A 27,448-nucleotide genomic window follows, 5' to 3' on the forward strand; every position below is an offset into this window, starting at 1 on the left:
AGTAGAATGGGATGGTGATGTTGATTTTAAGAGGAAGGATCGAGGCTTGGACAGGAGGAAAGAGAAATTCCTAGCCAGGGCTATAATGTGAGCAATCTTCCTGGCCCAGTCCTTTTCTGTTTCTCTTGAACCCACCTTCCCTCGACCTGGCACCCCATTATTTTTTCCCTGCCCTCAACTACTTCCGTTTTTGGAGGGGATCAGTGAAATGGAGTATGCTAGAAAGAAGGTATGCAGGGTGTGGGTGTGGGTGGAAAACGAGACCATTTTGAGTTTTCCAGCTCACTCACCCAACACCACACAGTCACACAGGCAGTGAGCCTGTCAGTGACAGGGAAGGGCTAGAATGAGAAGGGGACTTCAGAGCTAGTGGCCGAGGTGGGGAGAGACACTGAGTTGTTGGGTCAGGATAGGGAAAGGTGGAAGCTGGACAGGCAGGGGGCATCGGCTCATTCCTCCCTCAGGTGGTGGCGGAGTGGGTAAGAGAGGCAGCGGACTCCTCTGGTAGCCTGGTGGAGACGAGGGGAGAAAAGGTCCGGAGTTCATTTTCGGGACTAAAAATGACGCAAATCCTGTCGCCCGAAAGACCATTTTGTTTGTTTTTTCCCCTCACTCATTAGGATGCACCTCTTGAACGCCAGACAGCAAAAAGACCAGGTCCCTGACCACGTTCTTGCGGAGGAGGTGGGGAAAGGGAGGCAACACTTTTAAGGACAAATGGCAGATGTTTGTACATGTTGTGGGAGCTCCAAGGAAGGAAAAGAAAGGAAAGCGGGAGAAAGCTTAGCGGAGACATTTGAGCCGGTCTGATAGGTGGAAAAAGGGGCTTTACTGTGGCCCTTCCCCCAGGTCGGCAGCTGGAGCTCAGCCCGTTCCTCTCCCGGCTCCGATCCTCTTTCAGCCCATTCATCCATCCGTGGGCCGGCAGACAATCAGATACTGTTTTATCACAGGCATCGGCTGCAACCTCCCGCTTGGCGCCCGCAATCCGCGGCCGCCGGGGGAATGAGTCCTTTAGGTCTCCCCGAGGAACGTAAGCGTCCGGGCCTCTCACGCCTGAGTTCGGAGTCGGGCCGGAAGGCTGGGAGATCTGTGCTTGGGCGGGTCTGACGCAGAAAGCACACCCTTGGGGCGGGGCCACCTCCCCCCACAGCCCCGCCCACGCTCCAGTTCTTGTGTTCCCCGTGCTTCAGGCCGGATCGGTCCTCGCGGAGTCGGACCCTCAGAGAACGGGACCTGAGTACTACGACTCCCAGAAGGCTTCGCGGCCCGGCCTCCTAGAGACCTTCGGAGATCCGAAGGAGGTGGGCTTCAATCCGAACGGTCGGCCAACCTTCCAGCGGACGTGGCGTAAGACGCTGCCGGAAGTTCCGGCAAGTGGGCACCAGGTCTGGCCCGAACTTCCGGGTTGGTCGCGCGCCTTCCTGCGGCTAAGATGGCGGCCGAGCATCCCGAGCCTCCGAAAGGAGAGTTGCAGCTGCCGCCGCCGCCGCCTCCTGGGCATTATGGCGCTTGGGCTGCCCAGGAGCTTCAGGCCAAATTGGCAGAGATCGGAGCTCCGATCCAGGGTGAGGAGATCGGGAGGTCAAGGGTCGGGGCAGCGTGGGCCTAGGGAGAAGCGGAGCTTGGTTACCCCGGAGACCCAGAGGCAGCGGGGAGGGGCGGAGGCGGACCGCTGGGGCCCGACTTGGCCAGAACGGGCCTGCTCGGCCTGACCTACCCCGTTCGTTCTGTGCTTTGCCCAGCAGGGAGTCGCGAGGAGCTGGTGGAGCGGCTGCAGAGCTACACGCGCCAGGTAAGTGTTGGCGGCGGGACGGCAGGATAGGCCGAGGTTCTGGAGGCCTTCACGATCCCTCGCGACTCGGTCTTCGTTCCTTATGTACCAAAACACAGCAAGTAGGGGCTTGCTGTTTTTGCTTGTTCTTGTCATTATCTGAGCAGTTGTAGTCGTTTCTATATATCTAGCGGTCCTCTTCAGTACCCAGCCCAAGATCTGGCAGACAGGCTCTGGTTAAATTTTGTTGAATGAATGGGAGTGAATGTCGTTTTGTGGAACGGCTCTTCTTGAACTGACCTGGAGTTCTTTCTCTTTTGCAGACTGGCATCGTGCTGAATCGGCCGGTTCTGAGAGGTGAAGATGGGGACAAAGCAGCTCCCCCTCCCATGTCGGCACAGGTAAGGAGGCTGTTCTGCTTTGTAAGATGCCTTCTGTTCAGAGATCCCTTCTCACATTAGGTGTATTGGGGGTACAACTAACAGATTAGGCAGAGAGGTAATGCAGAGATAGACTTGGGAGCTCTTCAGTTTTCCGTTGGTCCTGATCCTTACCTCCTTACTCAGTGTCTGTTTCTCCAAAATCTGTCCCTTAAGGTTCAGCTTAAATAGTCTGGAAGCCAGACTTGATCCTCCTTCTGCTGGAAAGATCCCATTTTGCCTTCCCAGGGCACAGTTCTCATTTTATTTAGTGAGACATGGCTCACTCCCTGATTTGATTTCGCACCCTGTATATTTAGTGAGTTATTGGGACACACTGTTTAAGTGTGTTTAAGTGTTTTCAACTTCCATGCCCCTTTCGAGCCAGGATATGACTTTTTCTTGGGTGTTGATTTCTGTGTGTCGGATGAGGAGTTCCCAGGTGGCCTTTAGAGATGTTCTTGAACCTCCTGAAATTGTATGCAAAGTCTGTGCTCCTGTTTTTCTGGGGAGAGAGTCTATAGCTTTCATTGCTTGGTGCCCGAAAGTTAACGTTCTCTTTTATTGATATCACCATAGAGTATTCTTTCCTTGAGTGCAAGAGCTGTTTGTTATTTGACTTTGAATCCCAGGGCTCATAGTAGATCCCTGGCAAATATCGGCAGTAGATAAAAGTTTCCTAGTTTATGTTCATGTCTTTTCCCACAGCTCTCTGGGATTCCCATGCCACCGCCACCCATGGGACTCCCCCCTCTGCAACCTCCTCCACCACCCCCACCACCTCCACCAGGCCTTGGCCTTGGCTTTCCTATGGCAGTTGGACCCCGCCCACCAAACTTGGGGCCCCCACCTCCTCTCCGGGTGGGTGAGCCTGTGGCTCTGTCAGAGGAGGAACGGCTAAAGCTGGCACAGCAGCAGGCGGCATTGCTGATGCAGCAAGAGGAGCGTGCCAAGCAGGTAGGACAGATGGCAGCTGGGCCTGGGTCTCCTCAGGGTCCTAAAGGGGAAATGGAGCCTCAGAGACAGCTGGATCCTGGGGCCAACCCTTCTGGGCAGGTCTGGACCGAAGACTAGAACACGGGCACTAGGCTGGAAGAACCCCAGAAAGCAGAGTGCGGCAGTGTGGCCTGTGGGGTGGTGGTGCTGATGTGAGCTTGTTTTCTTTTTGAAGCAGGGAGATCATTCACTGAAGGAACATGAACTCTTGGAGCAGCAGAAGCGGGTAATGCCACCCATCCTTTGGCTTCACGGTCCAGTCCATGGGCTGTGACTTGCAGTGCTTAGTGTCCAAAGCAAGATGCACCCAGGTTTTCCGTGGAGGTCATCTCATCCTTAAGTTCCAGTATCTCCCTGATAATCCCCTCTTTTCTGGAACCCAGGAGTTGATAAACGACAGACTGTGACTTGTTTTTGTATGGCTTGCAAGTTAAGAATGGTTTTTCTTTTCTTTATTTGTTTTTTTTTTATTTATTAAAAAATATTTTTAAGTTTATTTGTCCTTTTTGAGAGAGAGAGATCGGGAGGATCAGAGAGAGAGAGAAAATCCTAAGCAGGCTCTGCTCTGTGCTCTGTCTGCACAGAGCCTGACACAGGGCTCGAAACTCATGAACGTGAGACCATGACCTGAGCTGAAATCAAGAGTTAGGTGCTCATCTGGAGCCACCTAGGCACCCCCAAAAAAGTTTATCTATTTTTAATTTTTTTTAATGTTTTTGTTTTTTGTTTTTTGGTTTTTTTTGAGAGAGAGCACAAATGAGGCAGGGGCAGAGAGAGGGGGACAGAGGATCCCCAGCAGGCTTTGCGCTGATAGCAGTGAGCCTGATGCGGGGCTCAAACTCTCAAACCGTGAGATCATGACCTGAGCCGAAGTTGGACGCTCAACTCACTGAGCCACCCAGGTGCCCCAGTTTATCTATCTTTAAAAGATTATTAAGAAAAAAGGTAAACAAATCAAGAGTATATTATAGTCTTTTTAATGGTTCCTGTAGGCCAAAATATTTATTGTCTAGTCCGTTACAGAAAAAGTTTGCTAATCTGTATTAGTCTTATGTGACATCGTTTTAGGTACCTTGGGGAGGACTTTGGATTAACTTCGCCATTTGTATGGGATTTAGACTAAATGTGGAGGTTTAAGTTAGGGAATGATGCATAAGACAGTCAGTCCCAGAGATGGGTTTTCTCAGTTGTTCCCCAGTGGATTATTGATCGTATTAGAAAATAAGCATTAATAGGACCAGATGTGGAATTACTTACAAAGTGCTCTTTTTCCCTAGATTGTACTAGATCTTGGGGAGCAGGTATAAGAAAAGTATTTATTGTTCCTTAAAGATAACTTAATGTCTTGGGGCACATGGGTGGCTCAGTTGGTTGTGTCCAACTCTTGGTTTCAGCTTAGGTCATGATCTCATGGTTTGTGAGACTGAACCCCGCGTTGGGCTCTGCATTGACAGCAAGGAGCCTGCTTGGCCTTCTCTGTCTTCCTCTCTGCTTCTCTGCCACTCATGCTTTTGCGCGTGCTCACGCATGTGTCCTCTCTTTCTCTCTCTCAAAATAAATAAAAATAACCTCTTTGGGGGAAAGAAAACTTTTGTTAGAAAGTTGATAGCGGTATGAAGCTAAATGTTAAATTTCTTTTAGGAACGAGGAGTTCTCTGGGGTTTTTTGGGTATATTTCCAGGGGATTCTTTTTCTGATGAGAGGCCTCCTCCATTTGGATCAGCAGCCTAGAAGGGGGCAGGTGGTGAGACTGTCCCAACTCAAGTGGTACCTGATTGTTCTCCTTGGGCCTGTTACTTAAAGAATGCACTTGCCGGCGGCTGCCTGCCCTATGGATTTCCAAGCTGTGTCTTCACTCCATGTCTCTGGTAGGCAGCTGTGCTCTTGGAGCAGGAACGGCAGCAGGAAATTGCCAAGATGGGCACCCCAGTCCCTCGGCCGCCACAAGACCTGGGCCAGATTGGTGTTCGCACTCCTCTAGGTCCTCGAGGTAAGACCTTGGAAGTGGAAGGGAAGGGAAAGGAACACGATGGAAAACTCTTACACGTAGGTACATACTGCACGAAGTATGTATATGGTTAGCATACAGTCCAGTGAGTTGTTAAAAACCGAACAGCTCGTATAACCAGTGCCTGGACCAAGAACCAAAGCATTACTAACACCCCAACAGCTCTCCTTGGCTCCCTGTTAACCCTTTCCCCTAAAGGTGGCTATCACACTGACCTTTAGCAAAGAAGAGGATTTTTTTTTAATGTTTACTTATTATTTATGTTTTGAGAGAGAGCACTCACACTTGAATTGGTGGGAGAGTGGCAGAGGGAATCCCAAGCAGGCTCCATGCTGTCAGCGCAGAACCAGATGTGGGGCTCAAACTCTTGAGTTGTGAGATCATGACCTGAGCCGAAATCAAGAGTTGGGTGCTTAACCAACGGAACCGCTTAGGGGCCCCTAAAGAAGGTAATTTTTTAAACGAACGTTTTGTCTCTTTTGACATTGGATTTCTTTCTTTTCACAGTTGCTGCTCCAGTGGGCCCCACTCCCACTGTTTTGCCCATGGGGGCCCCAGTTCCCCGGCCTCGTGGTCCCCCGCCTCCGCCTGGAGATGAGAATAGAGAGGTGAGATGGGTGATTTCTTTCTAGGGATAAGAGAGTGTGGTCTGGGAGAAGATGGGAGGACTTCCGGGGGTTGGGGGTGAGGGAGGAAGCCATACTTAATTAAAGTGTATCGAGGTATGGCAGGAAATAGGGTCTGCGAGACCTTTCTGGGGCAGGGTTCTGAGGTCCCTCTGAGGGGAGCTGAGGGCTGATTTGGTCCAGTCAGTGTTGTTGCTCTCTGCTATTGACGTCATCTGGCTGGCAGCCTTTCTAGTACAAGAGGTGGAAATCCTGAGACCATCCCCTCTGCCTGGGTTGTCTGTTGCAGATGGACGACCCCTCCGTGGGACCCAAGATCCCCCAGGCCTTGGAAAAGATCCTGCAGCTGAAGGAGAGCCGCCAGGAAGAGATGAATTCTCAACAGGGTGAGTGTGTTGTGTCCCGCGGACCGCAGGGACAGGTCCTGGAGAGGCTGAGGCCGAGCCTGCATTCTTCCATCCCTTCCCCACGGAGAATGTGACAGAGAAACTGGCTCTTGGTAAAGAGGAGTCACTGCGGGCGAGTGGCAGGGTTACTGGTGTGAGGAGTCTGATGGCCACCTTCCTCCCTTACAGAGGAAGAGGAAATGGAAACGGACACTCGCTCGTCCCTGGGCCAGTCAGCGTCAGAGACTGAGGAGGACACAGTGTCTGTATCCAAGAAAGAGGTATGGAATGGAGCCGAGTCTGGAAGGAATGTCAGGAGACAGAACTTGGGCACTAAATACCAGGTCTAAGTGTTCAACATGTAGTAGCTGCTATTTCGTGCCAGGTTCTGTGCTAAGCATTTTACGGATATTTTTCATTTAATTGCCATAAATCTTTGGAGTTCAAAGTACTACGTATGCCTGCTTTTTATAGCTGCAAAAACCAAGGTTCTGAGAGATGCAGTAATTTACTGAAAGGCACACAGTTTGAGAGGGGCAGAACTTTGGAGCCTGACTTCAAGGCCCCTTTTCTTAGGTATTTGGGGAAATTGGGTAAGGAGATTAGGGGCAGGCACAGTACTCGGATTCTCTGACCCAGTTGGTTTTCCTTATTTTGGCAGAAAAATCGGAAGCGTCGGAACCGAAAGAAGAAGAAAAAGCCCCAGCGGGTTCGGGGGCCATCCTCTGAGAGCTCTGGGGACCGAGAGAAAGAGTCAGCCCGGTCCCGTGGCTCTGACTCCCCAGCAGCTGATGTTGAAATTGAGTATGTGACCGAAGAACCGGAAATTTATGAGCCCAACTTCATCTTCTTCAAGAGGATTTTCGAGGCTTTCAAGGTACAAGGAGCGCCGTACTCAGAAGGGGCAAAGCTGAGCAGGGGAAGGGGCAGGGGTGGGGAAAGACAGAGTAAGGAGGGCATCTTTCCAGTGCTGGGTTCAGGGACTAGGGAGGGATGTAGGGCTGGGGTCTCCATGTTGTCTGCCTCCTCAGCTCACTGATGACGTGAAGAAGGAGAAGGAGAAGGAGCCAGAGAAACTGGATAAACTGGAGAATTCTGCAGCCCCCAAGAAGAAGGGCTTTGAGGAGGAGCACAAAGACAGCGATGATGATAGCAGCGATGATGAGCAGGTGAGGCCCCCTCCCCGGTGGGAGGCACTGGGGGATGGGCGGCCAAGACGTGTCCCACAAGAGACCATGGTGAACTCTTGGAAAGGAAAAGCCCTTTGTGGGGAGCTGGGCAGGGGCAGTGTGGTTCACTCCTAATAGTCCTGCTCAAAAGAAGTGATGGTTTTGTTCTAGGAGAAGAAGCCCGAAGCCCCCAAGTTGTCTAAGAAAAAATTGCGCCGAATGAATCGCTTCACTGTGGCTGAACTCAAGCAGGTGAGACCTGAGATGGTCCAGCAGAGCCCGGAGCCTGGCTGGGGGACCTCATTAGGAGCTCCTAGAAACCCACCTGGGTTTCGTTTGGAGGATAGGGTGGAGGGTTTTGAAGGAGGTCTAGGTGACTTAGGTATGTGTCCTTTGAGGAAGAGAAAGAGAAAGTTTTAGATCTGAGACGCTGGGGCTTCCTAGTGGCACGTTGCCGTGTTTTCCAGCTCGTGGCTCGGCCTGACGTTGTGGAGATGCATGATGTCACCGCGCAGGACCCCAAGCTCTTGGTTCACCTCAAGGCCACTCGGAATTCTGTGCCCGTGCCACGCCACTGGTGTTTTAAGCGCAAGTACCTACAGGGCAAACGAGGCATTGAGAAGCCCCCCTTCGAGCTGCCAGACTTCATCAAACGCACAGGCATCCAGGAGATGCGGGAGGCCTTGCAGGAGAAGGTGAGGCGCTGGGCACGGCTCAGACCTGCCCTGCGGGAGCCGCATCCTTAACAGCGGCCTGATTTGAAATCAGGAATCTTGTTCCCTAAACCCACCTACTTCCTAATTGTCTCATTATCCATTCTCCAGAAGTCATCACTGCATGTGACACAGGGTGGGAGAGAAAGACTTTGACTTGTGAAGGGTAGACAGACCTCCCCTTGGTGTTCCGGGCTGAATGGCTCAGTTTCCTCCTTGTCTCCTCATTTGTCCCCTGCCTGCACTGCCAGCTCCGAGCTCTCCGCACACAGTGACTCCTTTTCCTGCAGGCTGCCTTTGGCTGTGTCTGCCGTTTTCTGTTACCAATGCAAGCCTGATAACATTTTGTGGCTAGAGATGCGTTGTGTTACTTCTTAGGTTTAAGTGTTAAATCGAGTATTACCTACTTGAGTAGGTAATACTTGAATGTATTGCAAAAGGTCCGGGAGGTACCAAAGTACACAATAAAAACTGCCTTCCAGTTAGACTGTGGTTACCCAGTTCTCCTTGGAGGCAGCTAGTGAGGTCAGTCTCTTGATGAGATGGCTTAAAAAAATAAAATATTTACAAACATATGTAGCTAAGGATGATTTTATATGATACACCTATTTTGCTCAACACGGATTATGTAATTAAAAAAAAATTGTTAGTGTTTTGTTTATTTTTGAGAGAGACAGTGTGAGCAGGGGAGGGTCAGAGAGAGAGGGAGATACAGAATCCTAAGACAGGCTCCAGGCTCTGAGCTAGCTGTCAGCACAGAGCCTGACGGGACTAGAACCCATGAACCGTGAGATCATGACCTGAGCGGAAGTTGGACACTTAACCGACTGAGCCACCCAGGCACACCTGGATTATGTAATTTTGAGAGGTTTGAACAGGAAGGATTTTTGGTGACTTTTGGAATGAGAGAAATGAGGTTTTCCTTTATCTCTTTGGGAGTGAGGAACCAGATCTGTTAAGAGTCAAACTTGGTGAATACGTTTTATGACCTATCTTCTGCTATCTTCTGCCTTTCTCCACAGGAAGAACAGAAGACCATGAAGTCCAAAATGCGAGAGAAGGTTCGGCCCAAGATGGGGAAGATTGACATTGACTACCAGAAGCTGCACGATGCGTTCTTCAAGTGGCAGACCAAGCCCAAACTGACCATCCACGGGGACCTGTACTATGAGGTTTGGGGGCCTCCGGGGACTGGGGAGGAAGGGCTCGGCCTTTTGGTCATGGCTGTGTGACTCCTGGTTGGGAAGGCTTTTTAAGCTGGTGCAGTGACTCCTACTTTCTGCCTTAGAATTGTTCATTAACTCCTCTTGGATGGAGTGGAATTTGAAGTCTTAAAATGAGGTAGTTTTTGGGAGGAGACATTCAGACCATGTCTTTAAAAAGTGATAATTGGTTAGGGACAGAGGGGCCAATTCAGAAAGCAGGTCCTAAATCTGGCCATGTTCTTCTCGTGGGTTAATGTCAGCACTGGGAGTCTCCCCTCCTTCCTGGCCTTTATTTCTTTTTCCTACTTAAGCCAGGGAGAGGAGTGCCGAGAATCAGCAGGCGCTGAGCAGCCCTCAGTGGCATTTGTCCCTGGTGTGGACTGGGACTTCTCGCTTTTGTTCTCTTCTCCTCTTGCCATTGAACTCCCGATGTGTGTCTGGCATTCGTAACAACAGTGTGCTCTGCTCTTTTCTCAGGGGAAGGAGTTTGAAACACGACTGAAGGAGAAGAAGCCAGGAGATCTGTCTGATGAGCTAAGGATTTCCTTGGGGATGCCAGTAGGACCCGTGAGTGCCAGTTACCTTGACAGGGGAAGCCGAGAAGAGGGTGGGAATTGGGGCAGACGATATCCTCTTCTCTTTTTCTCGCAGAACGCCCACAAGGTCCCTCCCCCGTGGCTGATTGCCATGCAGCGATATGGACCACCCCCGTCGTACCCTAACCTGAAAATTCCTGGACTGAACTCCCCCATCCCCGAGGTGAACACTGTCCTTTCATTTTTAGCTGCCCCTGCTTTTTTAACTAGAGGATGATTTTTTTTGTTTGTTTGTTCCTTTTCGCATCCCACCACGTCTCTCCCTCTCTCTCTCTCTCTTTCTCTTTCTCTCCCCCCCAAAAGAGTAATAGTGTTTGTTTTTCAAAAAAATCTGACATGCTCATAGTAAAATAGTCTATCAGATTTAACAAGTTCAAAGATGAAAAGAAATCACCCATAATTTCACCACTCAGAAAGAATCAGATTGAAAATTTGGTGAGTGTGTTTCTGATACATAATTGATAGAAATAATTTTATTTCACGAATAGTATTAAGTTTTCACTTTTTTTTTTAAATGTTTTTATTTATTTCTAGGAGAGAGAGAGACAGTGTGAGCAGGGGAGGGTCAGAGAGAGAGGGAGTCACAGACTGAAACAGGCTCCAGGCTCTGAGCTGGCAGTCAGCACAGAGCCCGACGCGGGGCTCGAACCCACGAACCGCGAGATCATGACCTAAGTGAAAGTCGGACGCCTAACCGACTAAGCCACCCAGGCGCCCATTAAGTTTTCATTTTTAAACACGAAGTATTAAATTTAAAAATTTTTAATAGATAGCAAACTCATTAAAGTGAAAAAGAAGGACTTGTTAAACTTCAGATAAAAATTTCTGCCTTGGGGGCGCCTGGGTGGCTCATTCAGTTAAGCATCCGACTTCAGCTCAGGTCATGATCTCATGCTTTGGGAGTTTGAGCCCAGCATCAGGTTCTGTGGTGACAGCTCGGAGCCTGGAGCCTGCTTCAGATTCTGTGTCTGCCCCTCCCCTACTTGCACTCTGTCTCTCTCTCAAAAATAAATAAACGTTTAAAAAAATTTCTCTTTATCCATCTATCTATTTTTTAGAGAGAGAGAGAAAGAGGGAGAGCATGTGAGAGCTGAGAAGAGAGGAAAAGGGAGAGAGAGAATTCCAAATAGGCTCCATGCTCAGCACGGATGCATGCTCTGGGGTAACCGGGTGGCTTCGTTGGTTTGAGTGTCCTACTGTTGATTTTGGCTCGGGTCAAGATCCCAGGGTTGTGGGATCGAGCACCATGTCAGGCTCTGCACTGAGTGTGGAGCCTGTGTGGTGTTCTCTCTCTCTTTCCCTCCTCTCTCCCCTGCTTGTGCATGCTCACTCTTTGTCTTTAAAAAAAGGAGAGTCGGATGCTCAAGCAACTGAGCCACCCAGGCACCCCAATTTCTGTCCCTTTAAAGAAGTAGATTCTAAAAGCTTTTCAAAGTTAGGAAAAAACCAGGAAGAAATTAGAGTCCTGTTTTTGAAAGTACCTTTTTTAGTTTCAGACAGCCTGGGCTCTGCCACGAAGGCTGAGGCTAGTAGTCTCCTTTCTGTCTCCCCTCTCCCATCCTCTTGTGTCTGGATTTTTGTGGCTTATTACTTTTGCTTTGTAATGCTTTGCGACATTTACTTCTTCTCCGAAATCATATTTTCCAGAGTTGCCAAGCGCTAGTTTCTATACTTCGTAGTGTGACTTTTCTCTAGGGCTTCAGTGTTTGTTTTGGAGCTTAGGAGCAGAACGGACTTGCATTTCCTCTCTTGCAGAGCTGTTCCTTTGGGTACCATGCTGGTGGCTGGGGCAAACCTCCAGTAGATGAGACTGGGAAACCACTCTACGGTGACGTGTTTGGAACCAATGCAGCTGAATTTCAGGTAAACGCTGTGACTGTCTTACTTGAGGTCATGAAGTTTAGAGACAGGTGCTTCATTATCAGGGAGGAGCTGGGTGTTGTGAAGGTTCAGGTCTGAAAAAGGGTGTGCATTTTCCTGAGGTGTGATGCAGGCCCCCCATTAGCATATGAGCTCTCCTTAAGCAGAGGCTGTTTACATTTTATATTCTTTCCGTTTGCAACAGCGTGATAAATGGTAGGTTTATAGTAAACATTTGCTGAATGAATGAATGATCTCTTTCAGACCAAGACTGAGGAGGAAGAGATTGATAGGACCCCTTGGGGGGAGCTGGAGCCATCTGATGAGGAGTCTTCAGAAGAAGAGGAAGAGGAAGAGAGCGATGAAGACAAACCAGATGAGACGGGCTTTATTACCCCTGCGGACAGGTGGGGAGAGCAGGGTCTGCCTCTGAAGTAGCCCATCACTGGGGGCCTTCTCTTTACTTACTCCAGAGCTTCTTTCTCTCTTCAAAGTGGCCTCATCACTCCTGGAGGGTTCTCGTCAGTGCCGGCTGGAATGGAGACCCCTGAACTCATCGAGCTGAGGAAGAAGAAGATTGAAGAAGCGATGGACGGGTAAGGGAACGAGGCAGGGCTGAGAGGGAAGGACTTTGTCTTCCTTTCAGCCTCTGGGTTGGCCAGCTGACTTGTCCCCCCTTTTCTTCCCTTGTGAATCGATTTTTGAACACCAGGCACTGCTCTAGGCAGTGAAAAACACGAGGCAAGCAGTTCATTAGAGGACAAGGTAATTTCAGATGGGGACAGGATGGTAGAGCAAAGTAAACTAGATAATGGGATATAGAGGGATTTGGGTGGTGGGGAGGTCTTTGGCAAGGCCTTGCTGAGGTATTTGAGCTGAGAGCTGAATGTTAGGAAAGAGCCAGCCACAGGGTGATCTGGGGCAGGAGGAACCGGAAGTGCCTAAGATCGGCATGGGTTTCACATGGTCTTGCCACGGAACCTCTCTTATTAGGGGCAGAAATGTGTAGGATTGTCTAGTCTTCTTCATGAATTGACCCCTTTTCCACGAGATGATCTTTTTTGCCCGTTCTGTTCTTTGTTCCATTTTCCTACGTTTTAGGTTAATAGAATATTAAAAAAATATTTTTTTAATGTTTATTTTTGAGAGTGAGAGAGAGGGAGTGGGGAGGGGCAGAGAGAGAGGGAGACACAGAACCTAAGCAGGCTCCAGGCTCTGAGCTGTCAGCACAGAGCCTGATGTGGGGCTCAAACTCATGAACTGTGAGATCATGACATGAGCTGAAGATGGACGCTTAACCGACGGAGCCACCCAGGTGCCCCAATAGAACAGTTTTTTATGACTCCGTTTTATCTCTGTTGTTGACTTACTAACTGTAAAGCTCTGTCTTGTTATTCTTAGTGGTTGCTGTAGGGTTTATAATATCCATCTTTATCACAGTCTACCTTCAGGTGGTATGCTGCTTCTGCGGGGTAGTAAGCACCTAACAACAGCACACTTCCGGTTCTCTCTTCCCAGCCTGTGCACTGTTGTCACCCTTTTTACCGTTATATGTTATAAATCCTATGCTGTGTGGTTATTTTTGTTGAAAAGGCCAGTTATCTTTTTTTTTTAAGTTATCTTTTAGTGAGATTTACATATTAGTCATGTATTAAGCTATGTCATTACCATTTTCAGTGTTTTTTCATTTCTTTGTATACAAAGGCTTCCTTGAGCATTTCTTTTGCATCTGCTGGTCCTGAATTCATTCAAGCGTTGGCAGTCTCATAACTTCTTCACTTGTCCTTTCAAAAGATTTTTTAAATGTTTATTTATTTTTAAATGTATTATGTATTTATTTTTGAGAGAGATAGAGACAGCATGAGCAGGGGAGAGTCAGAGAGAAAGAGGGAGTCACAGAATCCAAAGACAGGCTCCAGGCTCCGAGCTAGGTCTTAGCACAGAGCCTGATGCGGGGCTCGAACCCACGAACCGTGAGATCATAACCTGAGCCAAAGCCGGACACTTAACCAGTTGAGCCACCCAGGCGCCCCTTAATGTTTATTTTTGAGAAAGAGAGACAGCATGAGTGGGGCAGGGGCAGAGAGAGAGAGGGAGACACAGTATCCAAAGCAGGCTCCAGGCTCTAGGCTCTGAGCTTTAATGTTTATTTTTGAGAGAGAGACAGAGGGCGAGCAGGAGGAGGGGTAGAGAAAGAGGGAGACACAGATTCTGAATCAGGCTCCAGACTCAGCTGTCAGCATAGAGCCCGACGTGGGGACTTGAACCCATGAACTGTGAGATCCTGGCCTGAGCCGAAGTTGGAGGCTTAACCGACTGGACCACCCAGGTGCCCCTCAAAGATTTTTGGAAGATTTTGGCCAGGTATAGGATTCTAGGTTGACAGTGGTTTTTTAATTTTTTCTTTCAATAATTTAAAGATGTTGCTGTGGTGTCATTCTTACATTGCTTCTGACGAGAAGTCTGTTTTCCTTCCTTTATTCTGTATGTAATGTGTCCTCTTTCTTCTGGCAGCTTTTAAGATTTTCTCTTTTGCTGTTTTGAATAATTTAATTCTGTGGGGTGTGGCATAGTTTTCTTCATGTTTCTTTGCGTGGGGTTTGGAAAGCATCTTAAATTTGTGAGTTAATCATTTTTATGAATTTTGGAAAGAATCTGGCCATTATTTCTGCAAATATAGTTTCTGTTCCCTTTGCTTTCTCCTCTCCTTTGGCAACTCCAGTTATACATGTGTCAGACCTCTTGAAGTTGCCGTTCAGGTCACTGATGCTCTGCTTATTTTGAAAATATCTCTCTTCTCTTTGTATTTCGTTTTAGAAAATTTCTATTCCTGTTTTTTCAAGTTTGCTAATATTTTTTTCTGCGGTTTCTAATCTGACAGTAATCCCATCCAATGTAGTTTTCATCTCTAGCCATATGATTTGGATCTTTTCATATGTGCTGTGTGTCTATTTTTGAACATATGGCATATGGTTATAATAACATGCCAGTTCTGGGGTGCTTTAAATTGATGAATTATTTTCCTCATTAAGGATTGTGGTTTTTGCTGCTTTGCATGTTTGTTTACTTTTGTTTGAAGGCCAAATTTGGTGAAATTGGCCAAACTTGTTGGGCCCAGGGTTCTTTTTGTATTTGTTTTTTCTTTTCTTTTTTTTTTTTTTAATTTAAAAATGTTTTATTTATTTATTTATTTATTTATTTATTTTTTTTTTTAATTTTTTTTTAATGTTTTTATTTATTTCTAGGAGAGAGAGAGAGAGAGAGAGACAGCGTGAGCAGGGGAGGGTCAGAGAGAGAGGGAGTCACAGACTGAAACAGGCTCCAGGCTCTGAGCTGGCTGTCAGCACAGAGCCCAATGCGGGGCTCGAACCCACGAACCGTGAGATCATGACCTAAGCGAAAGTCGGACGCTTAACCGACTAAGCCACCCAGGCGCCCCTGTTTTATTTATTTTTAAGAGAGAGAGAGAGAGAGAGTATGAGCAGGGAGGGGCAGAGATAGAGGGAGACACGGAATCCAAAGCAGGCTCCAGGCTCTGAGCTGTCAGCACAGAGCCTGATGCGGGGCTCGAACTCACAAATGGTGAGATCATGACCTGAGCTCAAGTCGGACACTTAACCTACTGAGCCACCCAGGCGCCCCTCTTTTGTATTTCTAAACTCTTCATCTCTGTTCAGGAACACCATCAAGGTACTTGGAAACAGTGTGATTCTCTTAAGTCTTGATTTTCATAGGTGGTTCTTTCCCTGGCTCTGGTACTTTCCTCATACATAGTACTCCCGTGAGTATTTGAGGAGGACCCTCTTTAGGTCTCTTGAGTTCTCAAGTCTGTGCTGCTGTCTTTTCCCTAAGACTCTGTGCTGTGATCTCTAGCTGCCTTGGTCTCTCTGACTTTGGGCTTCATCCCTTCAGCCCACGACATCCTCTGGGCTCGACATGGGTTCCTCCTCCTGTGTCATGGCCCGCAGACTCTGTCACTGCAGCAGACAGGGCAGCCGAAGGACGCACCTCATTTGCTTCCTGACTCCTGAGTTGCTCCCATTTGTTACTCGTAACCATGTCCAGGGACTCGAAGCCCGTTGTTTCATGTGCTCTGCCCATCCTTGGTTGTTGCAGGCGGGAGGGTAAATCTGGTCCCTGTTACTCCTTCTTCAGAAGCAGACGTCTCAGCCTTTGCATCTTCAAGGAAGAAAAGAAAGAAGGGTACTGTTGTTGGAGTATAGGGAACAGGGATTAGATAAGACCGGCTCGGATGGCTCTTGCACCCTAGGAAGTACTGGAAGTTCAAGTTCTCTGTGTTAGAACCCCAGGTACAACTTTTGGGGGGGGGCTATTATAGTATCTTCTCTCTTGCCATCTTCTCTGTACCAGAGTTCTTTTGCAAACATTAAGCCTGACCCTTAGCCCTTCTTTACATGTGGGAATCTTGGTCTCTGATCCTCTAAACTTGGTTCAGGGGGTCCCTTAACTCAGCGTCTGTATCCCTTCCAGGCTGTATTCCCTAGAATCAGCGCCGTCCCACCCCTCTCCCCACTGACCCAGTCCTTTCCTCTTGTGGGTCTCCCAAGACTGTAGAGGCAGCCTAGGCATCGTTTTCCCTCTGGAAATCTCTTGGAATCTCTTCGGGTAGCTGTGTGGAGGTGCTGCTCATGTTCTTTTTGCTTCCTTTTCTGGAAACCCTGCTGTCCCTTCCTTTTTGGGCCTGACCCCCTTGTCCTCTGCAGAAGTGAGACACCTCAGCTGTTCACTGTGTTGCCAGAGAAGAGAACGGCCACTGTTGGGGGAGCCATGATGGGATCAACCCATATCTATGACATGTCCACGGTGAGTACTCTTGGGGGCTGGAAAAGGGGACAGAAACTAAGTCTTCTAAGCCTCTCTGTAGATGACAAGACTCTGATCCCTCTTCTAGGTGATGAGCCGGAAGGGCCCGGCTCCCGAGCTGCAAGGTGTGGAAGTAGCACTGGCACCTGAAGAGTTGGAGCTGGATCCCATGGCCATGACCCAGAAGTACGAGGAGCATGTGCGGGAGCAGCAGGCACAGGTGGAGAAGGAAGACTTCAGTGACATGGTGGCCGAGCATGCTGCCAAACAGAAGGTAGGAGGTCACAGGGGAACCCGGCTGGGACCAGCAGGGACTGGTACCAGGGACTCCTTTTTCAGTGGAGTGGTGTCCTCTTTGTCTGCTGCCCTGAGCTTCCCTGATGCTGGAAACCTCAGAAATCCTCTGGTGGGCTGCCCTCTTTAAGGAAGATGAAACGAAGGCACAGGGAGGGGAACTGATCCAAGTCTGAGAATCCAGTTTTAGCGCTGTTTCCACAGAGCTCTGTGGCTGAGTCAGGCTGCCCACCCTTGTCTTGGGGATCAGTGGGTTGTTTCACTTGTAACCTGTTTCTCTTTCTCTCTTCCAGCAAAAGAAACGGAAAGCTCAGCCCCAGGACAGCCGTGGGGGCAGCAAGAAATACAAGGAGTTCAAATTTTAGGTCCCCCTCACACACCTGGCCCTCCTTTCAGCCCCTTGTCTGGATGCTTGGGCTTCACATATGGTCCCCAAGAGCCAGCTCTCCCACAGTTCCCAAGGGCTTGTCATTTCAAGTTCTTATTTTAGATCTGTTTTGTAAATAAAGCTGTTTCCCAAGGAAAGAGATGCATATGTAACACTTCTGATCCTCCTTCCGTCTTTTTTTTCCTTATTTTTTTTTTTAAAGTTTATTTATTTTGAGGGCGTTGGGGGGGGGGCAGAGAGAGAAACTCTCAAGCAGGTTCTGCACTATCAGCACAGAGCCTGACATGGGGTTTGAACCATAAGATCATGACCTGAGTCGAAATCAAGGGTTGGATGCTTAACTGACTGAGCCACCCAGGTGCCCCCTCCTTCTGTCTTTTAATCCCCTCGGGCAAAAGGACCAAAAAATGGGCTTTTTCTGCAACTTCAGGGCTGCCCCAGTGGCCAGGGGCATGCATCTGGTTCAGATGTTGCAGTTGAGAGTGGTGATAAATTCACAGCTGTGCTGAAATTGTTTTACCACCGCCTGCTTTTGTAGGAAGGCTCTGGGGCAAGTATCTCCAGGTCTGGTTTGACCTTACTACTTTGTCCTTGGGGACTAAAAATAGCCAGCTTAGCACCCTGGCTGGGCTGAGGAAGTGCAGTGGGCTTGGGAAGTAGGCCAGGTCAGGCCTTCCTAATAGACCTGTGGCCCAAAGAGTCCCAAGTCCTCACCAGGGAGAGAACACAGCTCAAAATCTAGATTGTCCGGAGTCCACGTTAACCCCTGGGTGGTTTCAGTCACCCAGCCTCTAAGTTTGGGGTGGGGGCGGGGGCGGATTGCTCTTTCCTGATTCTAGTCTTCTGGTCTCCAGATGTCTTCCCAACAGGCTAGATTAGGTTGGACTTAAGGGGCCCAACAGGCATTTGCCGGATCCTAGGAGAGAAGTCCTGCTGTGGGTCTACTGGTGTTTTGCTGGAAGTGCACCAGCTGAGATGCCAGTGATATGTGACTTCAAGATGGTTTCTGGAGGTTGATGGATGGGGGGTGGTAGTGTGGGAGGTCCCATGTTGGACGTGGCAGTTGAGGTAGGCCTTGGGAGGAGTAGGATTTTAGAAATTAAGTAAACGGCGAAGCAGAGAAAATATTACCGGTGGAAGCAACTGAGGGCAGGGATGGGGGGCTTGGGATTCTTAATGATTCACTGGGGGAAGGGAACTAGGGACAGAAAAGGAGGAAGGGTGGCTCCAGATGGGCCACGGCTTAGCTTTATAATTCACCCTTGCCAGGGCCTTCTGGACTTTAGGTCCCCAAGCCCCTGCCTTCGGAGGAGGGCAGCAGGGATGGAAACTTCACGGCCCGCAGACGCATCACCGCTCCCTTTGTAGGTTGTGAAGAAACCCCGGGGCGGCAGAGCAGGGACCAAGCAGGATGCCGCGACGCGGGCCAGGGCCGCTCTGTCGGCTCCGGGGACCCAAGGGGCCCAAGGCGCGCTCCCGCGGCAGTTTCCCCCCCCCCCCCAGCCGGGGCCGCGCCCCGGAAAAGCGGAGTTTCCGCTGGCCTGGCTGTTGCTGCAGAGAGCACGGCGGGGGGGGAGGGGGGGAGGATCGGGCCGGCTGGCTGCCGCTCGCGCTGCAGATTTGAGGGGAGGGTCCTGCAGAGGCTGCTGGGGTCGAAGACTCCCCTCCTGGGGAGCTAAAGGAGCGCGCCCACAGGCTCGCCTGGGGCGCGGGCGCGAGCGCGAACCCCGCCCCTCGCCGCTGGGTGGGGCCGGCGCGAGCCAGAGCTCCCCGCCCCCCCGGACACGCCCACCCAGTGTCTCGGCGGCGCGAGCCGCAACAGGCAGCGGCGGGCGAGCGCGAGGACCGCGCGCCGAGAGGCCCCGCGCGTGCGTGCAGCCTCTCGCTCTCTCGCTCGCGCGCTCGGCCGGGCGGGCGGGCTGAGGAGAAGAGTCGAGCCCTCGCCGCCACCGTGGGAGAAGCCCGGGCGTCCTCTCCGCGTCTCCCCGATCCCCGTTACCCCCGCGCCCCCCACCCCCGGCCGGGCCATGGCGGAACGCGGAGGGGCGGGTGGTGGTCCTGGAGGCGCCGGGGGCGGCGGCGGCCAGCGGGGCTCTGGGGTCGCCCAGTCCCCGCAACAGCAGCAGCCGCCGCAGCAGCCGCCGCCTCAGCAGCCGACGCCCCCCAAGCTGGCCCAGGCCACCTCGTCGTCCTCGTCCACCTCGGCGGCGGCCGCCTCCTCCTCGTCCTCGTCCACCTCCACCTCCATGGCCGTCGCGGTGGCCTCCGGCTCCGCGCCTCCCGGCGGCCCGGGGCCAGGCCGCACCCCCGCCCCCGTGCAGATGAACCTGTACGCCACCTGGGAGGTGGACCGGAGCTCGTCCAGCTGCGTGCCCAGGTGAGCGGCGGGCGGGGGAACCGGGCCCGCGGGGGCCGCAGGGCCGGGTCCACGACAGGCCCCCGCCTTCTCATCCCTCCACGTCCCAGCGCCCAAGGGAGCGCCCCCTCCCCGGACTCCCCCTGGCTTCCCGGCCTGGCTCCGGTCGGGCCTCCCGTGACTCCTCTAGCGGGGACCCCGCCCTCTCCTGGCAGCCCTACCTTCGGCCTCGGGCCGGGACCACCCTCTTCCCCTCCCCGATCGGGGCCTCCCGGACTCTCAGCCCTGGGCCTTCTCTCGTTGATCTGACCGAATCCGGCCTTCCTGACGGTCAGTTTCCCTGCGAATGTCGCTGCTCTTTCCCCTGCCTCGTTGGCGCCCGTGGGCCGTACATATGTTCCAGAGCTGCGGCATAGATGCCTTTTGATATTATTATTTCCCAATATACTCAGCGTGTGCCAAACTCGGTTGTCACCTTCTGCCAGATAAAGCCCGTATAGGAACCCTCGAGGCTTCTCGTTAGTCTTCAATACACACGCGTTCATTTGTGGTTGAGATTACACAGTTCTGTCCCGGCCTCCGTGCTCTTGTAAAAGTCCTGTTTAGTGTGTCTTTAAGTGCATTTCTCGTCCCCTTCCTCCTCCCCAGTAGCTAGTCACAAATTCTCTTAGCCTTGGAGGGCAACATAAAATTACTGCCATTCCTCTGTCTTTTGGAACCATCTGGGGATTTTGCTTTCATTGGTAAAATATGCCCGAGTTTGTGATGTGTTTTGTTTCTGTATTGGCAAAGCAGCCTTTCTCCACCTCTTTAGGGACAGCATGCAGTGTCTTACAGATTAGCCCTTGAACAGGCAGTGGAGCTGGTTTCGCCTTGTAAGCCCAGAAAAGTGCCTGGAGGTGATCTTTTTGTCACCTCTAAACTGAGTTACTTCTCTTGGAGTTTTGGACTCACTCCTTATTCTGTGAGCCCAGCCTTGGGTAGATGGACGTGTCAGTAGGGGTTAAGTATGGTCTGGTTCCTACCTCAACTCTATTTATTTCCCTCTGTCTTTATTTTGAATCCTTTCATGCATACAAAATTACACACACACACACACACACACACACACACACAAATATATCTCCCAGTTTAGGGTATTTTACAAAATGATGAAAAGTACATTTCTGTACTTGACTCAGTTTAAGAAATAGGACATTATAAACTGTGTTGAATGAGGCCCTCAGGATGCCCCTTCCTGACCATATCCCCTACTTGCCCCCACAAAGCTGAACACTATCCTGAATTGTGTGTTTATTATTTCCCTTGTCTTTTAAATATAGTTTTACTACATACGTGCATCTGTAAACATTTTTGGGGGGGTGTTTTTGAAGTTTATGTAAGTGCTATCATACTATATGTGTTCTGTGACTTAATTTAATGTGTCTGTGTGTGTTAATTCAATGTTAAGTTTGTGGGACTTGTCACTGGGATATGGTGGCTGTGGTTTAAATATTTTCACTAACGGATATAATTTAATTTCATGACTATCATACTTCTCTTTTTGGTGAATATTTGGGTTGTTTCTTGCTTGTTAACCGGAGCAGTAATGCCGTAAATATTTTCCTCCAGGACTCCTAGTGATCCTTGCAAAAGTTTCTTTTGTTTGTCTTTATATGTAGGGGTGGATTGCTAGTTGCAGGGTATGTATACATCTGAAACGTCTTTAGATAATGCTAAATTGTGTTCTATTCATGCCCCGCCTCCCTCACTCTTCATGTCCTGCCTCCCTCACTCTTCATGTCCTTTGCGTTTCAGCATTTACTTCGCTGGCCTAACCTTTCTTTTTTTCTTTGTCCTTCTTTTAGGGTAATCAGAAGCCACGTTAGTTTAGTTTGCTTTGGCCAGTGCCCTAGCACAACACCAAACTCAAGTGGGAGTATAGTGTGTAATGGTCCTTAGCAGGCCTCTTTCTAGGCAGGGCCATCTGTAGCTGAAGTTTTCTTTCTTTCTTTTTTTTAATTAAAAAAATTTTTTTTAATGTTTTTTATTTATTTCTGAGAGAGACAGCATGAGCAGGGGAGGGTCAGAGAGAGAGGAAGACACGGGATCTGAAACAGGCTCCAGCTCTGAGCTAGCTGTCAGCACAGAGCCCAACGTGGGGCTCAAACCCACAGGCCATGAGAGCATGACCTGAGCCGAAGTCGGATGCTTAACCGACTGAGCCACCCAGGCGCCCCTGTAGCTGAAGTTTTCTAATCTACCTCTTTCAGACGTGAGAGTGCTGTGCCCCTTCCTACATTGGTCTAGTATTAGTAATACCTGCTTGCCTATTCTTCCTTCACATCTATCACTATGTTTGACAGGTGACATTTGGACAACTGCCTTCTCTAGCTTGTTAGATTGAAAAGGCATTGAGCCAACTGGGAAGAAGCTGCCGTACAACAGAGGGAGATAAATAAAATCACTAATTGCTGTCGATTCTTCTTCTGCGCCTATTGGTCACTGAGAAGTCCGTGTAATAAATTATTAGCCCAAGAAACTGCCCACCATCCTGAGTCAATTGGTAATTATTATGCCAACTTGGTGTGAGAAGCTTGGTTGGCTTGTTTGCCCCTGCTGAGAGCATGCAGTTATGTCATGTCTGCTAACCAGTCTTTGAGATTGTCAGCTGCCCTGCTCTGACTTTGTTTTTCACTATCACCCTTGTGCTTCCCAGCTCGTTGTGGAACACTTGTGCTCTTTGGAGCATGCTGTTTTATCTGCAGGATGGAAAATAACACCCTGTGGGGAGAAAGTGTCCTGCTATTGGCTCTTTCAATTACTAGAGTCATCTGGTTAATTTGAGGTCTCCTTGTTTACTTGTTCTTGTTGTTTAGAATATATTGGCAATGTGCACCCTGTGTACAGCACTCTATAGATAGTCTAGGATTAACGTTCTTGTCTCATGTAACTCAAATGAGAAACAAGCATGTAAAACATGTGCACTTAAGAAATGTGAACATGATTGTGGATCTAAGGCTATATATATGTGTGTGTGTGTATATATATACACATATACTATATATGTGTGTGTGTACATACACACATATATATACTGTGGGACTCAATCTTGTGAAAATGTGTTCCTCTACCTAGTACAGAGAAGAGAGAGTTGAAAGTTGTGTGTTAGGAAGGTCACTTTCCATTTCTTGATCCCAATAGAAATATAATTTGCTTTTGGGGGGAAAAAGCCCTTTCCCTTTATTAGATATGTAAATAAAGATGAAGATTGTACTAGTTGTTTCTCAAGTGTGTACTCTGCTCTTATGTAACGTCTACTAAATTCCTTCAGAATCCATAGTCTTTTTTAAAAAAGATTTTATGGTTGAAGAGAATATAGTTGGCTTTAAAATAACTATACTGGGGGCACCTGGGTGGCTCAGTCAGTTGCATGTCGAACTCTGGATTTTGGCTCAGGTTGTGCTCCCAAGGTCGTAGAATCAGGCTCTGAGCTGCTTGGGATTCTCTCTCCCTCCCTCTACCCTGTGTGTATGTTTTTTCTCTCTCTCTCTCTCAAAAAAATTGTTTTATTCAATGACTTTTAAAAGAAGTGTTTTCTCTTAATGTTTATTTCTGAGAGAGTGCGAGCAGGGGAGGGGCAGAGAAAGAGGAAGGCAGAGGATCTGAGGCCAGCATTGTGCTGACAGCAACAAGCCTGATGTAAGACTTGAACTCACGAATTACAAGATCATGACGCTGGATGCTCAACAACCAACTGAGGCTACCCAGATGCTCCTACTTTTTTTTCTTTATTAAAATTTTTTTTATGTTAAAAAAAATTTTTTTTACATTTATTTATTTTTGAGAGACAGGGTGAGACAGAGCTCGAGCAGAAGAGGGGCAGAGAGAAGGAGACACAGAATCTGAAGCAGGCTCCAGGCTCTGGGCTCTGAGCAAGTGTTCAGCACAGAGCCTGATGTGGGGCTCGAATCCATGAACCGAACCATGAGATCATGACCTGCGTGAAGTCAGACACTTAACCGACTGAGCCACCCAGGTGCCCCTGTTTATTTGTTTTTGAAAGAGAGAGCACAAGCAGGGGAGGAGCAGAGAGAGAAGGAGACACAGAATCTGAAGCAGGCTCCAAGTTCTGAGCTGTCAGCACAGAGCCCAACACAGGGCTCAAACTCACGAATTGCTAGATTAAGACCTGAGCTGAAGTCGAGCGCTTAACTGACTGAGCCACCTTGGTGCCCCATTTTTTTTTTTTTTTAAAGTAAGCTCCAAATTGTGCATGGAACCCAGCTTGGAGCTTGAAATCATGGCCTCAAGATCAAAACCTGAGCTGAGATCAAGAATCAGAAGCTTAACCGACTAAGCCACTCAGGTGCCCTTATTCATTGACATTTTTATCAATATTTTTTATTTTTTAATTTTTTTATTATTATTTTTTTAAATGTTTTATTTATTTCTAGGAGAGAGAGAGAGACAGCATGAGCAGGGGAGGGTCAGAGGGACAGGGAGTCACAGACTGAAACAGGCTCCAGGCTCTGAGCTGGCAGTCAGCACAGAGCCCAACGCGGGGCTCGAACCCACGAACCGAGAGATCATGACCTAAGCGAAAGTCGGACGCTTAACCGACTAAGCCACCCAGGCGCCCCAATATTTTTTAAATTAAAAGATTAATACGTTTCCACAATGAGATGTTCAAGCAGTACAGAAAGATGGAAATTATGAAGGAAAAAGCTCTAGTCTTGTCTCTCTTTTTGCTTTCCACAGGTAATCCCTAGGAAATACAGTTGGCTTTTAAGATTCTGTTACAAGCACAGGTAGATCTATGATGGTTCCTTTATAAAATTCACAGCTTTAGAAGCTGGCATTGTTTTCCCTGTCTACTAAGTAGTGCTTCCTCTACTATGGCTCATGTTTTGGCTAGTGGTGTGGTAACATTGTAGGCACCAAGTGGCATGTTGCTTGATATTAAGGGAAGAGTTTTATTATTTTTTAATCTTTTTTTAAATGTTTATTTTTGAGAGAGAGCGAGTACACGTGTGAGAGCGGTGAAGGGGCAGAGAGCAAGCAGGAGAGAGAGATTTCCAATCAATCTGTGCATTGTCAGCACAGAGCCTGATGTTGGGCTCAAACTCACAAACTGTGAGGTCATGACCTGAGCTGAAATCAAGAGTCTGTTGCTTACTTAACCAACTGAGCCACCCAGGTGCCCCAAGGGAAGAGTTTTTATAGTCTCATTGTTGATCTCTTCTCTTTGGTCCTTGTATGGTGTATGGTGAAGTTTCCCCCTGATGTTCTTCTTTTCTCTATTTGAGTTACTTCAGTAGGAGAGGCAGAAAAATCATTAAATTTCACAGGTGTACAAAATTTCCTCAGTGGCTTTTGTAAAACCAATCATTAGGAGATAAAATGTGCTCTGCTATATCACTCACAAACTATCACATTTGTCTTTGAGTACAAAGCACATTTGCATATCCTTATCTGTATGTGCACTTAGGGAAAGAGTTCAGGAGTTATGAGTCACATTTCTCCTTAGACCACTTTTTTTTTTTTTTTTTAAGTGGGTACTGAAGTTAAGCTGTATTGGACAAAACTGTTAGAACCAAAGGAGGTGGCCATGGCTATGTTGGCATGACCAGAAGTGTTATTTTCATCAAGACACTTAGGGGCAGTTGCCCTTCTAACCACAAAAGCACTAGGCAAGCCAGGATATGGTACCCTTTTTGTAAAATGTGTGTGTGTATATATATATATATATATATATATATAAAAATATAAAATATGTATATGTAATTTATTTTAATATTTATTTAATTTAATGTATATTAAATATATAAAAATATATTTAATATATATTTAAATGTGTATATATAATATATATATATATTTTTTTATTTCTAGGAGAGAGAGAGAGAGGCAGTATGAGCAGGGGAGGGTCAGAGAGAGAGGGAGTCACAGACTGAAACAGGCTCCAGGCTCTGAGCTGGCAGTCAGCACAGAGCCCGACGCGGGGCTCGAACCCACGAACCGCGAGATCATGACCTAAGCGAAAGTCGGACGCTTAACCGACTAAGCCACCAAGTCGCCCCTATAATATATATATTTTAATGTTTTATTCATTTCTGAGAGAGAGAGACAGCATGAGCAGGGGAGGGTCAGAGAAAGAGGGAGACACAGAATCTGAAACGGGCTCCAGACTCTGAGCTGTCAGCACAGAGTTCCGCGTGGGGCTCGAACTCAGGAACCGTGAGATCATGACCTGAGCTGAAGTCGGACGCTTAACCAAGGCACCCAGGCACCCCGATATGTTACTCTTGTATTTTTACTGTATGCCAAGGCAAACTCTTCCATACTTCATTTTTTTTATCCATTGACTGGGAACACTTTTACTTGCCATTCATTCTAAAATGTGGGTGAAATAAATACATAATAGGACGTATAGATCTGTAAGAGAAGGTACTTCTTAAATGATAGATATGAAGTAAATGAAGTTGATCAAATAAGAGAGACCTGGTGAAATTTCTATTATTGCCTTAGCATTAAAGGTCTTAAAAGCATATTTGTATCTTAGAAGATTTGAGTTTCACATTGTGAGTGTTGTAATAGAATATCCTCTCTATCGTGGTAATGTTATCCATTGTCCCTGTGGAAGCTCAGATTCCTTGTCAGAAAGAGAATGACTTTCACAAGTCCATTTTAGAAGTATTGATTTACAGATCTTTTGGGCACATTAGTGGTTATGTGATTTCTTTTTAAACTAGTTTTCCAATTTCTTAGCTGAGCCAGTAAGCTGTTACTGTTACTGTGGGTGTTTGCCTCAGTGTGCATGAGGGAGGTGCAAGTAAGAATACGGACTGTGTCTTTTCACTGCTTCAACCTAGGTGGCTTGTCTTGTTTCGGCCTGGACTTGAAAGTCCTCTGAAGTTTGGAGTTGGCTTGGCTTGCATCTGTGGTGTCACGTGCCGAGGGCACTGTAGACATCTCTAGCTGTGGGAATGCTCACAAGAGTTGGTCTTTTTCCATTGTGGATTCGGAGTGGTATTAGGGCTCTTGAGAAAAGAGAGTTTGAAGGTGCTTTTAGAATGTCTTTCAGAGGCCCCTTGGGCTGGATTGAGTGAGGTGGTTTGTTTCTAGATCAGCAAGCACTGATAGAATCCTCCCTTCCCTAGGCCTGGTTGGAAGAACAACCAGCGTAGCTTCTGATGGTTTTAGGGAATCACGATGTTTATGCCGAGGCATCAACTCTAGAGTATTTTCCTTTTTCTGCCATTCATAGGGCAGTCGTCTGGTTAGAAAGCTTGCTGGACCTGTGCTCTCTTTTTCCTTATTACAAACCAGAGAATAGCTGCAGTCATAGCTCAGGGAGCCAGTTAGGCTGACCTACACCTGGCCTCTACCTTGGATAGAGAAGTAGAGTAGAAGAGCAATAGAGAAGGCCAGTAAATGATCATACATTGCTACTTAGATTTTATATCTTCTAGAAAACAGTTTGTGAAAGCATTCCACTTGACATCCAATTAAATCTTAACATCATAAGCTGTTTTCTCTTTAAAACTGTGCTGTCCAAGACAGGAACCGCTAGTTGTATGTGGCTATTATGTTAAAATTAATTAAAATTGAATAAAATTTAAAATTCTCTTTCTTAGTTTTATTAGCCACATTTCTTGTCACACTAGTCACGTGTGGTTAGTGGCTTCCATATTAGACAAGGCAGATAGAGAACATGTTGAGCACCATAGAAAGTTCTATTAGCTAATACTATTTGAAAGAGAAAATTGCCTGTGGTATTTCTAGTATTAATATCTATGGTTTCTCCTTATTCATTTAATTAAACTGAATACTTTTTTTTTTTAATTTCTAG

At 48.1% G+C, this 27,448-nt stretch overlaps 2 protein-coding genes across 3 annotated transcripts in view; both read left to right on the forward strand.

The window, feature by feature from the left end:
* Positions 1-1,399: 1,399 nt before the first annotated feature.
* Positions 1,400-17,412, forward strand: SF3B2 (splicing factor 3b subunit 2). 2 transcript variants are annotated; one of them, XM_039244835.1, is made up of 22 exons: positions 1,400-1,568; positions 1,746-1,795; positions 2,098-2,175; positions 2,902-3,150; positions 3,365-3,415; positions 5,062-5,179; positions 5,705-5,805; positions 6,113-6,209; positions 6,399-6,490; positions 6,871-7,086; positions 7,241-7,378; positions 7,550-7,630; positions 7,846-8,073; positions 9,114-9,263; positions 9,774-9,863; positions 9,948-10,055; positions 11,648-11,755; positions 12,017-12,159; positions 12,247-12,348; positions 16,477-16,576; positions 16,665-16,850; positions 17,164-17,412. In XM_039244835.1, exons 1-22 carry the CDS (start codon positions 1,436-1,438, stop codon positions 17,233-17,235), a joined length of 2,691 nt encoding a protein of 896 aa, XP_039100766.1. In that variant the 5' UTR covers positions 1,400-1,435; the 3' UTR covers positions 17,236-17,412. The 2 variants fall into 2 exon arrangements, with proteins under 2 accessions (XP_039100766.1, XP_039100767.1); XM_039244836.1 differs by having other exon boundaries at positions 1,749-1,795.
* A 1,704-nt stretch (positions 17,413-19,116) lies between these two features.
* PACS1 (phosphofurin acidic cluster sorting protein 1) overlaps positions 19,117-27,448 on the forward strand; it is a 164,416-nt gene continuing 156,084 nt past the window's right edge. Inside the window, exon 1 of the mRNA XM_039244831.1 lies at positions 19,117-19,635. Coding sequence (XP_039100762.1) covers positions 19,286-19,635 — 350 coding nt within the window. The 5' untranslated portion in view covers positions 19,117-19,285. The remainder of the gene's footprint in view (positions 19,636-27,448) is intronic.

Source organism: Hyaena hyaena, unplaced genomic scaffold (assembly GCF_003009895.1).
Source record: "Hyaena hyaena isolate Hyena2069 unplaced genomic scaffold, ASM300989v1 scaffold_248, whole genome shotgun sequence".
Classification (NCBI taxonomy): Eukaryota; Metazoa; Chordata; class Mammalia; order Carnivora; family Hyaenidae; genus Hyaena; species Hyaena hyaena.